The 12,325-nt window shown below is 38.1% G+C and overlaps 1 protein-coding gene across 1 annotated transcript; it reads right to left on the bottom strand.

Annotated features, from left to right (window-relative positions):
• Window positions 1-5,901: 5,901 nt before the first annotated feature.
• Window positions 5,902-11,983, bottom strand: LOC108441399. Its single transcript, XM_017720885.2, has 5 exons — window positions 11,925-11,983; window positions 11,011-11,343; window positions 8,820-9,131; window positions 6,509-6,668; window positions 5,902-6,129 (listed from the first exon to the last, which is right to left on the bottom strand). Exons 1-5 carry the CDS (start codon window positions 11,956-11,958, stop codon window positions 5,982-5,984), a joined length of 987 nt encoding a protein of 328 aa, XP_017576374.1. The 5' UTR covers window positions 11,959-11,983; the 3' UTR covers window positions 5,902-5,981.
• Window positions 11,984-12,325: the final 342 nt, after the last annotated feature.

Here is a 12,325-nt window from a genome sequence, read left to right as displayed (position 1 = left end):
AAAGTGAGCAAAGTGAGTACACTTTACAGATTTGTTAGTTCTAAAGTATACAAACTGTAAAGTGAGTATAACCAAGGAATTTGGCCCAGATCTGGCTCTTATACGGCACACAGTTATAGCCAAGTATCCACCTTGGTCCCGGGACCAGATGTGGCCCACAGTTGTATATGTCCCTGAAGTACAGGTTTCAATCCATTCAGTGTGTCCTTATAAAATATGTGCATACAAGATATCAAGCTAACTGTGTATGAGACACTGTTTCGCAATTTAACTTGACAAACAGCTACGTTTTCTGATTCTGTGTGTGATCATTAGTATAACTCCAAGAGGATTTTTTGTTACAGTGAATAAAGACAAAACTGGATAAACTGCTGTATTGCTAATGATTTTAAATATATGATTTTATAATATATTATGTTAAATATAGGATTTTTGGAATGTACATTAGATCCCACCTCGGCAGTAGGTGGGTTTTCAAACCGACCTATGGTGCTAGCAACCTGAGAAGTTGTACAGAGACTTTTAACTTAACATGGGTATATTATGATCATAATGCTTTGTTTTGCATATGTTGATTTTCAGCTGTGCAGAATCCTTTAAGAATGTAGTCAGATTGTTTATTGTGCATCACAATTATAAACATTTTCAAAGTGGAACAATTATTATAATTATAAACAGAAATGTGTGATGAACTAACACAACTAACACAAGTTAACAAGCAATAGTTTTTTTTACTGAAAAATTAGAAGCAAGGGCTTAATTTAAATAATAATAATAATAATAATAATAATAATAATATTAATAACGGTGGCGCGGTGGGTAGCGCTGTCGCCTCACAGCGAGGAGGGCCTGGGTTTGATTCTCCGGCCGGGTGATCAGGGTCCTCTCTGTGTGGAGTTTGCATGTTCTCCCTGTATCTGCGTGGGTTTCCTCCGGGTTCTCTGCTTTCCTCCCACAGTCCAAAGACATGCAGTCAGGCCAATTGGACAAGCTACATTGCCCCTGGGTGTGAGTGACTGTCTGTGTCTGTCTGTCTGCCTTGTGATGGACTGGCGACCTGTCCAGGGTGTATCCTGCCTTCCGCCCGAAGACTGCTGGGATAGGCTCCAGCGTCCCCCCGGGACCCTGACGGAGAAGCGGCTTAGAAAATGGATGGATGGATGGATAATAATAATAAAGTTTTCAGTCAAATCAGTCAAAACCTTTCCACTTCCTGATGCCTTAGGAAAGAGGAAAAGCATTCAGGTATCATTTACTACTTTACCTGATTTCCAGATAACACAGTCAAACTGTACAACAAACCCTTTTAACCCCTGACACTCTGGAATAACCCCACAATCAGTATTTCCAACAGATCCCTCACTCTGTAAGTGGTCACAGAAGTCCAGTAACAGCTTGTGTGGAATAGGTGGGCACCCCTGACAATAAACCCTCATGGATTGTTTTTTACTTTCTCACCTTTTGACTTTCAGGATTTGATAGTGTCAGGTGTTTATGGATGAATGCTAACGTTAGCTTGTTTCTAACTTCTGCCTGAATATACAGTTTAGCTAAGCTAACGTTTGCCTTAACATTGGCTAGCTAGCTAATGAACTATAATGCAGCCTGTATCTTCTGTGGTTGTCCTGCAGGCTTGATACTGGTCAGAAGAACAGTGAGAAGGCAGGGCCTACCAGCAAAGCGGTGAGTTAGAAAGGAGGCTGCACTCATATGTTTAGGCAAATAGGACAAAAACTGATGGGATGCACAACATTCATGTTATCAACTATGATCTGTAGCAACTCAAAAAAGGGAATAGGATGGTTTAATCTCATTTTATCCCTTTATCTGTGACTCTGGTGCTGTCTGGGTTAAAACTGCAAGAAGTCGAGTTGGCTCCATTGACAAGAATCAAGAGTTGGAGTCAACTTTAGGTTCACTAACTGCTGTTAGATTAAAAACCGCAGTGTAAAGAAGCACCTGTTTTGCATTAAGCTTAGTGATAAAGCAATATTAAACCTAAACATGTACTTATGGATTTCTTTTTTGTATATATAAATAAATTTACATGCATTTGGTCTTTAATTGACCAAAAGAAATTGCCCAAAATTACTTGGAAGAAAATCTGGTTCCATTGATTCATATAAAAGTAGGTTTTTCCTTCTCCTGTAAAGTTATTATTTTGGAGATACAAGGTTTTCTTCCAAAGGCAGCAATATATATGTACACACTAAATGAGGTGTATAAGATTTGCATTGGAGGAGAAACCAGGTGAAATCTGCAGGAAGGTAGATCTCTAGGAAGAGAGTTGGTGTTAGTGTTTCACAGTATGTCTGTGTAAATTGCTTATGAAAATGCTGCCATCTACAGGACATACAGCAGAATTCCAACTAACATGACGTCGCATAGAGAAGATACAGCACAAACACAGTTCGGTTATACCAGGCCTTGAAAACATCAATCCCTGGTGAGGAACTACGTTCTTTTTTGTATTTGCATCTGAAATATTTTTGTTAAAACAGATAAAGTGTCAGCAATAAAGAGTTACACACATTTTCTAAAAATGTAAAGTTTAAATTATAGTCTGTACAGACATGCCAGGACAGCTAAACAGGGAGCTCCAAGCAGAGCTCAGCTACACTGTATTGCCAAAAGTATTTACTCACCCATCTGAATCATTGAATTCAGGTTCCATCACTTCCATTTCCACATGTGTATAAAACCAAGCACCTAGGCCTGCAGACTGCCTACAAACATTTATGAAAGAATGGGTCGCTCTCAGGAGCTCAGTGAATTCCAGCATGGTACCGTGATAGGATGCCACCTGTGCAGGTCCAGTCATGAAATTTCCTCACTACTAAATATTTCACAGTCAACTGTCAGTGGTATTATGAATAAAGTAGAAGTGATTGGGAACGACAGCAACTCAGCCAGGAAGAGGTCGGCCACGTAAAATGACAGCGGGGTCAGCAGATGCTGAGGCGCATAGTGCACAGATGTCGCCAACTTTCTGCAGAGTCAATCGCTACAGACCTCCAAACTTCATGTGGCCTTCAGATCAGCTCAAGAACAGCATAGAGAGCTTCATGGAATGGGTTTTCATGTCTGAGCAGCTGCATGCAAGCCTTACATCACCAGGCACAATGCAAAGCGTCGAATACAGTGGTGTAAAGCACCGCCACTGGACTATAACCCTATGGATTAATAATAGGATGTCACTCAAGTTCATATGAGTGTGAAGGCACTTTTGGCAATGTATGTTCCATTGAGAAAAAGCAGGCCAGTCAGATCAGCTGTCAGGGTGGATCAGAACCAAAGCCTAAACGTGGTTACACAGCAAAACACATTTTACTGCTAAATTATCTGCAGAAGGAAGGCTACAGAGGGATTGAAATGAAGGGCCTTCTGAACACATCTGTGACCTGCTTTTCTCACACTATTCACTTTGTCTACCACAATGGCAGCAGCAGTCACAGATAATGACTGCCTATAGAATTTACTAATAAACTGCTTCATGTAGGTTTGTATTCATTTATATGTACATAGAGAGTTCCTGTTTCTCTCAGTTGCCTCTTAGGAGAAACCTATGTGGCTTGTATTTCCTGAAAGCCGCATCATGCCACACTTCAGACAGGTTGCATTACTTACCAACTGCATACGTTCCCTATACTCCACATATAAGTAACAGTAACTCCATGAGTTTTGCCACATTTTTTTGCATTACTCATTGGTTTAGATGCAAACAAATTATATTCAGCAAGGATTGGCCTGAAATTCTTCATTCTAAAGAAACTGACAGAGTCAGAATTGTACACAATGGTGGTGATAGAAACCATTCATCTGAAAGTTTTAATGCCTCTAATAGCTTCCTCACAGACAGACGTTACATGAAGTGGTAACAAATATCTTGCTTCAGATTCACACAGATTCACAATGGTTTTGAGAAAAGGTTTTGACCTAAAACTTATTTTTAGAAGCCATTCATGGTAAAGGGGTACATGCAAGGAGTTGTAAGGCAAATGAGTCCCGAAAGAAAACTGAATTTTTCAGTTTTTCCCATTATCAGTTTTATCATTATACACAAAACATAGAAAAACTCAGAAGAAATTTAGGTTCGTGTTGTAAACATGGTGACCCCGGGTTCCTATCAGTACTGCTGTAAAGCAATCTGAGTTGGTGTGTTTCTCTATAATGAAGGTTTTACACCAAACCACTCTGAACTATTGAGTTACATAGAAATTTGAAAAAAGTTCCCTTATAAGTTAGTATTTTGAAATGATAACTCTTCTACTCATGTGTCTTGCATTTTTTTTCAGTCATCCACATTTTGTTCACATTCATTTCTTTTTTCTGGATTTTATTTCGTCCTGTTGATTTAGAACTTGGATGACTTTGCTGTTACTCACAACTCTCAATGTTGCACTTTACCATTTCATTTTAGACCAAAAGGATGAAAAGTGCAGATTCTACGCTGTTTCTATGGTGACAAATGGTGACGTTGCACTGCATTTTAAAAGGCAACTCAGTATTTGATGAGTCTCTTGGCCCAATACTTTTTTTATTAGACATTTTTACTTCATTTACTGAAACAAGAAACACTTTAAATACAGCTCCTCAGATGTGAACCTTAAAAAGTAACAACCACACTGGATGGAAAGTATTCAGCTCAACATTGAAAGGATGTTTGTAGTATTAAGAAATCAGTACCACATATCGGACCCTCATGATTGAACAAGTCTTGTGTCCTTTTGCATGCTATCATCAGAAACAGGATGTATGACAGAGATGGACTGTGGTTTTCAGCTCTCAGCAGCCTCAGGCTACATCAGTAATATCCTGCCTTTTTGGAGTAAGTACAGTAATGTAATGCACAAAATTTCCTGAATAGGCTACAGGTATTTTGAGACTGCTTTACTGTAGTTCATGTTCATAAGACTACAGGACATCTCCATAAGCTTGTCATGACATCTGACATGGGACTGCAAGGCTTATTCTAGCAGGTGTCGTCTGTCCTAAAAGCTGCTTTTATCAACTTTGATGTCAAGTTGACAAAACACCTGTGACAGATATATTTTTTTCTAACATCATGACCTTTTCTGAGTGAAGTGGAAAAACATGTTAGAACAGCTGACTTTGTAGGTCAGTGTACATCACAGTGGTGATGATGTGGAATCTTATAAATGAAATGAAAATGAAACCTAGTCGCCACAGAAAAGGCTCAACCAGCCTGACTTGGCAAGCTGCACCGTTTTATCAGCATTATAACATTTATTCCAGTGAAGCCTTCAAATTAAAATCAGACAGCTGAAATATACATAAAAAAGATGGAAAAACGCAGCAAAAAAACGCTGAAAAACCCACAAAGAACATCCTAGCTAAAGCATACTGCCACAGCGGGTGTGGAAATGAAATGAAAATTGTCCTGAAAATTGTCTGAACTATTGAACAAGTCAGAGGAGAGGGACAGAGAGAGGAAGTGTGTGTGTGTGTGTGAGAGAGAGAGAAAAAGAAAGAGATAATAATAATAATACTGAATGAGGCTTCGTGACAGGGTGGCTGTAAAAAAAATGAGAAAAAGTGACATCATTTAAATTGAGTTTCTCTTTCTCCCCTGAATCAGAACAACTGTAAGAGTATGATAACTGAATTATTTTTCTTTTTTCTATTTCTCTCTCGCACCTTTTACATGTTCAGCGTCAGCTGTAACATTTTAATAAACTTGTGCAACAGCAGTCATTTGCAAACATCACTTACCTTTTCTGTGGATTTCCTAAGTCCTTGAAAAAGCCTAATGTGAAGCCCTGACTGTAACATATAGAACTCAGTTTAAACATGGTCTAAAGATATATATATATATATATATATATATATATATTTATATATATATATATATATATATAATGTTTATAATATAGCGCACTTGGCTGCAGATTAAACCATGTTGCAAAAGACACAATAACACTAAAGCACAAAGTCAAAAACGACGAAAGTCTTTTCCACAGTCAGATGTGTTTTTGGTGTTTGTGAGTAAGTCTCTGTCCGCTGGCTCTGGTCCGTGTGCACATGTGCACTAGACCAGTGGTGACCATCATAATCATGAAGAGAGTCCAGCGAATGATGTCATACCACAGCGGCACTCCTGACCACGACCTGAGAGAAACAGATATTTGAAGAAGTTTCCCAAAATGAACAATTTTGATCATTTTATTCTTAACAAGTCTTTCTGAAATGGTAACTTTGGGAAAGAATGTTCTCAAGTCTGTGCTACTGCATGGAGTAACTATGGAACATTTTTATTGGTCTCCCTTGAAATGTGTTCACATGGTAAAGGGAAACTGCTGTTTGCAAATGGTATAAAAATATATTGCATATTACAGATGCAGTAGATAATTTATGATGCATTGTATGTGTGTCATATTCTCTACAATAGAAGTTGGTTTTATGGAGATACTGTATGTATGCTTTCCAGATATCTAGACATTTTATAAATATTTTATAATAATTATAAATGATCTGTTCTTATTCAAACCTGAAAAAGACCCCTTCCATCCATGTTTGATTGACACAGAGTGAGTGGTCTTCATATCCACTGCTCTGAGTGACAAGTGTTGAGCTGAAGACTTCCACTGTGGTCATGGTGGTTGTGATGCGTGGGGTTGTAGTTGTCTTACAGTCATAACTTTCAAATCCTGAAAAGGAGGATACCTATTGTATAGCATTGTATATTGTGTATACAGAATAGTGCTGCGTTAAAAAAACAATTTGGAGGTTTGATATTATTTACAGTTGTATTTCTGCTTATGTTTGTTTTTTTTGGGGTGTGTGTGTTTTTTAGTCACGATGTGTTCTAGATGTATGGTATTGTGCAAAAATCAGAAACCACCCTACATTTATTTAATTTACGGTCAAAACAGACATGAAAAACAAGTTATTGGTTTTTTTTAGGATCAGGAAAAAGAAGGAAACATTATTAAAATTAGTAAATGTAATATGTTTTTTCAATATTTACAATGTCCACCCTTTGCCTTGCTTTCAGTTTTTCAAAGAAATATGCAGGTATATTCTTCCATGCTTCCAAAGTTCAGTCTTAGAAGTTGGTTGCATTTTCAGCTTCTCACCATCCAAGTAATCCCAAACACATTCGGTGATGCGGTCTGGGCTCTGGAGTGGTCAGTCCTATATATATATATATATATATATATATAGTTGTTCTATATTTTGCACATTTTCTTCATTTGTGTCTATTTCCTTTGCTCAGTCAGGGATTCTTGACAGCTATACATCCTTTCAGACCCATAGTTTTGGACTTTCCCGTACCTTATTCAAGTCTTCTATCTAATCTCTTCAGAAATATCAGCTGAAAAAAAATACTTGCACTTAATGGCTTGAAGGGTGGTCTCTGACTTTTGCACAGAACTGTAAGAGTCCAAGATAGGGTCTAAGTAAGAAATGAGTCACCTCTGATTAGACAGTCTAGTCCAGAGGTCACTAATAGGCGGACCGTGGTCTGAGTCCGGACTTAGATGCTGACTTATGCGGAGAAGGACCTATAACTGATAAACTATGATGAATTGTTTAATTTTGAGGGGTGGTCTTATTTTAATCGGCATAACATTTCTAGTCACGATGGTATGGTTTTAGTGGCCCGGGAGACCCACAGACCAGTTGCATGCGTTGCAAATATCACATATACTCAACCAAACAGATCTGTGCATTATGATGAGCGCTGAAACTCGAGTGAGTGACGTACACACAGGGGAGGGACAAGGGGAGACACAGCAGTCAGAAAAGAAAGTGAGTCAGGGGGAAGTTATTTCATATGTCGTGATCTAAAACTGACAATAAATGTAGAAATATGACTGAATTGTAGTTTATTTAATTTGACATTCAGTTGTTGACTGTATAAGATGTTGATATACCTACTAGGCTACTTAAGTTACAATATACGGCACTGATCATGATGCAAGTTAGACGTTATGATGAGAGCTGCAGCTTATTGAATTGTAATTAAACAACACTGGTCTAGCCCATATCAAACAACAAAGTTTGCAGGGCACTTAATGTTCACTTTATTAGAAACACCAGGGGGCAGTCATAGGCTGGAGGTTAGGGAACCAGCCTTGTAGTCAGAAGGCTGTTGATTCGATACCCTCTGGGCAGCGTACAGTACGTGACTGAAGTGCCCTTATGCAAGGCACCTAACCCCCAACTGCTCCTTGGGTTCTCCTAATAGGTCTGCCCACCGCTCCGAGCAAGTGTGCTTACTGCCTCCTAGTGTGTGTGCATTCACTAGCATGTGAACGGAATGGTTAAAATTTGCAGGTGAAATTTCCCCATTGTGGGACTAATAAGGGTCATTTAACTAACTTTGTGGTTCAGTCTTGCTGATTGACTGTATATCCCATCTGTTGCCATGCTCACTTTAAGTTGAGCTTCTATTACCCTTCCTTAGTGGTCAGTTTCTGACAGCTACTGTTGATTGATTTTTAGATCAACCAAGCAGTGACAGTGATGTGTTTGGAGAAAAAAAAACCTTCAGCAGCATCACTCGTACCAGCACCACACACACACTAAAATGTCAGTGTTACTGATGTTTGGAGAACGGTCACCCTCTGGTCAACAGCAGCCCTGTGGTCAGAAACTGGCAAATGTTGAAAGAAGTAGAAGGTAACTAACAAATTGTGCACGGCAATACAGTACATGGTACACCCATATAGTGACCTGCAAGGTAGGTACTTGTACTTAAGTGGTTACTAAGTGGAAGAGCAAGGTCACTGTTTCTAATAAAGGGGTCAGTGAGTGGAAGCACAATGCTGGTGAATGGTGGCCTTATAACTGACCTTCAGATGTGAGCAAATAAACACAGTCCTTGTGTCCAGGCTGCAGGACATGAACGAAAACAGCATTGCTGTGCTCTCTGCTCACTGCGTTATGGGCAGAACAGACAAACTGACCATCCTGAGTGAGAAAAGCACAGTGCAGGGGGAGATCGGAGGTGGTCTGTAAGAGCACAGCTTCAGGATGGGCTTTTCTGTACCAGCTGTACTGCACATTAGTGCCTCTCTCACTCCTGCAGCGCAGCGTCAGTGGCTGACCCCCACACGTGAGCAGAGGGGAACCCACAGGCCACACCTTTGGCCTGATAACAGCTTCTGAAATTCAATCATATAAATGGTTTAATTATCAATAAAATGTCTGGATTCAGTAGAAGAGATTTTATTATATTAAAACAAATTTGTTAACAGAGGGCATAAAATTGAAGATTAAGATGATTTTTTTTTCTTTTCCCTTTTTTTGTTCTGAGGCTCTTGATTTTTATATGAACTATAATACATTTTGCATTCTAATAATAATAATAATAATAGGCCAATGCTATTAAAATGTTTATTCTGTCATAAAATGTTTTCTAAATAGTGCATTAATTCCATGTTTTATTGTTCTTTTTGATACTGAATTAAGTTTTAAAGCACACATTGACAGTGTTATTTGATCTGCCTTCTTTCACTGGCTCGAGTTGGACTATATAAAACCTCATATCTCCAGAAGGGTAAGTTTACAGAAGGAAAAAGCATTTTTAACTTATAACGGAAGTTATAAGTTATAGTTATATTGTTATGTAAAAGTGTTTTTCACAGTAATTTTAAATCACTTCTGTTTGTCCATTCATTACAAAATGTTCTCACAATTTAAAGGGCAGTTAGTGCCTTTAAATCATGTAAATAAATAAAGAAAATAAAGAAAAATGGAGGTTTTGTCCAGACAGTGATGGTATATTAGTTTGCATGAAGCTCAGATATTGACGCATGCCTTTGTTTGCTCATGACCCAACTAAAAAGTCAGACACCACCCTTTATTTATTTAATTTTACAGTCAAAACAGCCATGAACCTCAGGTTATTCATTTTTCAGAATCAGGAAAAAATGCAGAAAACAATTTTAACAGAAAATTACAAGGAAGCCTCTACAATACATAGCTCTGTTTTTCAGTATTGCGTGTGCCCATTCTTTTCAGGAGACCTGTTTCAGTTTGTTGAATAAAAGCAATAGAACACGAGCGAATAGCATCATGGCTGTGATGATCTATGGCACTCTCCATCGGCTCGTGTCTGTGACGAAATCACAGCTGTGATGTTATTTCACGATTACACACTCCCTCTCGTGTCTATTGCTTATTTAACACAGGGTGTGATAGAGAAGATTTTTCGAAAACCCTATTCATTCTGGCCATAGAGAAGTTGGGCTTAGACCCAAAGTTCCTAATATGGACATCAAAGCATGGCGCTGACTAGTGGTCTATTGTCTTTTCTCGGTAACAGCTTCTTGACAGCCATACATCCTTTCAGACTCAAAGTGTTGAGATGACTTCTCACAGTGGAAGGATGGACAGAAACACCAAGTGTGGAGTGATTTTCTCCTCTCTCTCAAAGATGAACACTTTAAGTACTATTTGTCTGATAGTGATATTTGTGGTGATCTACCATGTCTTGCGTGGATCATGCACTTTTTAAAAAGATGGTTCTTCAAGGACTCTTTAAAGAAAACGCTTCTATATAGAACCATGAACACTCAAAGAACCCTTTGCATGATTAAAGGGCTCCATGAGAAAGGTTTTTTTCTCAGATTGATGAAAATGTGCTGTAAATAGTTCTATGCAGAACATTTTTGAAAATTAAATTATAATTACAAAAAATGGTTCTTCTATTTTTAGGATGTCAAGCTTCTAATAATAGAAGAACATTTTTCATAAAAGGCACAAAGAACCCTGGAACAACCATCATGTCTAAGAATGTAGAGGTCCCATTTTCTCTGTACCTTTGAATAATTTTTCGAAAGTCTGTGTTTTCACTGATTGACCTTTGCCTTTCCACTAGGCAAGTGGGTTTGATCTACTCAGAAATATCTCCTGAAAAAATGAATTTCTCATATTAATAGCTATTTTCAATGGATAAACAAATAAAGGGTGCTCTCTCTCACATTTTCCTCATAAAATATATAAAAATCTAAATATAAGTATGTGAAGGCAGGTTCTTACCTTCTGTCACTTCAACTTGGATCTTAAACATGATGTCTGCATATATTTTGTCAATTCCAACCCAGTAGACTCCACTGTCCCTCAGCTGCAGTCTGGTCATCAGAATTTGCAGGCCTCTGTACACTGCATCAGTGATCTGAGCCCGATTCTTGAGCTCAGCTTTGGTGAAGCCGTCTGTATCCATCACAGTCTCACAATAGTTTCTAGACTCCCCAAAACACCAGTACTTCTTACTGAAGCGGAACTTGTTCGTGTTGTATGTGCAGGCGACATTAAACCTTCCTCCGACTGTGGCGCGGATAATGGATTTTTCACACTGAAGTTGCGCACTGACTGGTAGAAAACAGCAAGAAAAAATCAATTGTTAAAAAAACATAGTGGTGAATCTCTCTGTTTGGCCTTTTGCTTGTATTTCCTGCATACAATACCTCGAGTCGGTAGCGTTACTTGACAAAAACATTTGGCAGTTTCATATATTTAAGGAACTTTATTTACAGATTTGTACTTTGTACTCAAATGATATCACATTTACTAGAGCATATTTATACAATTAGTCCTTCACTTTTACTTCATAATTGTTTTGTAGCATCTAATTTCATCCTATTCTGTTGGTTTCACAACTGATTTAGCTTTACATAGATTTGACATTCAATCTGTCAATCTCTCCTATTATTGTCTTTTGACCTCTCACAGAAAAACAATAATAGCAAAGACTGATCTTCTGTTCTGGTGCTAAAGCAGTTCTATAGTGAAACCTGATATTTTTTGAACTCGTACTCAAATGTAATGGTTATTTTGTCTACTTGACTTTTATTTTATTTCATCATTGAAGAACACTTACACTCATGAATCATGGAGCACAGAATAAAGCAAGAATGTTAACAACATTCCTCAACCCAATAAAAGACACTTACCTTGAGAAATAAGCACCAGGTACAGGACCCTCATTGTGCAAGTGTGTCTTACATTCTTGTGCAGACAATCTTAAACAGGATGCACACCAGGCAGGACTGCGGTTTTCAAATGGCCTTTACTACCAGCAGTCTGAAGTTACCTCAGTAACATTACTTTTTTTATGAGTAAGAGTGTAAGTGTAAAACTAATGCAGTAACACTTTATTTTGTGCGGTCTTTGTAGATAATTAAACTCTTAGCAGAGTATCAATAACAGGTCAGTGAAGCTGCAGTAGTGTAGCATCTGAAAATGTTAAGGCAAGTGTAGAGTTGATACATTACTTATTTTAAGTAGATGTATATGTTTCATGAACATGAATTTATATGGTATTTCCATTAAGCAAAACCTAACCCTCACACTG

This window comes from Pygocentrus nattereri, chromosome 9 (assembly GCF_015220715.1).
Source record: "Pygocentrus nattereri isolate fPygNat1 chromosome 9, fPygNat1.pri, whole genome shotgun sequence".
Taxonomy (NCBI): Eukaryota; Metazoa; Chordata; class Actinopteri; order Characiformes; family Serrasalmidae; genus Pygocentrus; species Pygocentrus nattereri.
Note: the sequence above shows the minus strand (reverse complement) of the source record. Positions and strands in the feature narration are given on the sequence as shown.

What these genes read in the sequence shown, in the direction of transcription:
- LOC108441399 (XM_017720885.2), bottom strand. Translation starts at nt 11,958, where the DNA reads ATGAGGGTCCTGTACCTGGTGCTTATTTCTCAAG. An exon ending in CCAAGTTGAAGTGACAGAAG is followed by an intron (nt 9,132 to 11,010) that starts GTAAGAACCTGC and finishes ATTGAATTTCAG; the next exon opens with AAGCTGTTATCAGGCCAAAG. An exon ending in TTATTTGCTCACATCTGAAG is followed by an intron (nt 6,669 to 8,819) that starts GTCAGTTATAAG and finishes CCTCCTTTTCAG; the next exon opens with GATTTGAAAGTTATGACTGT.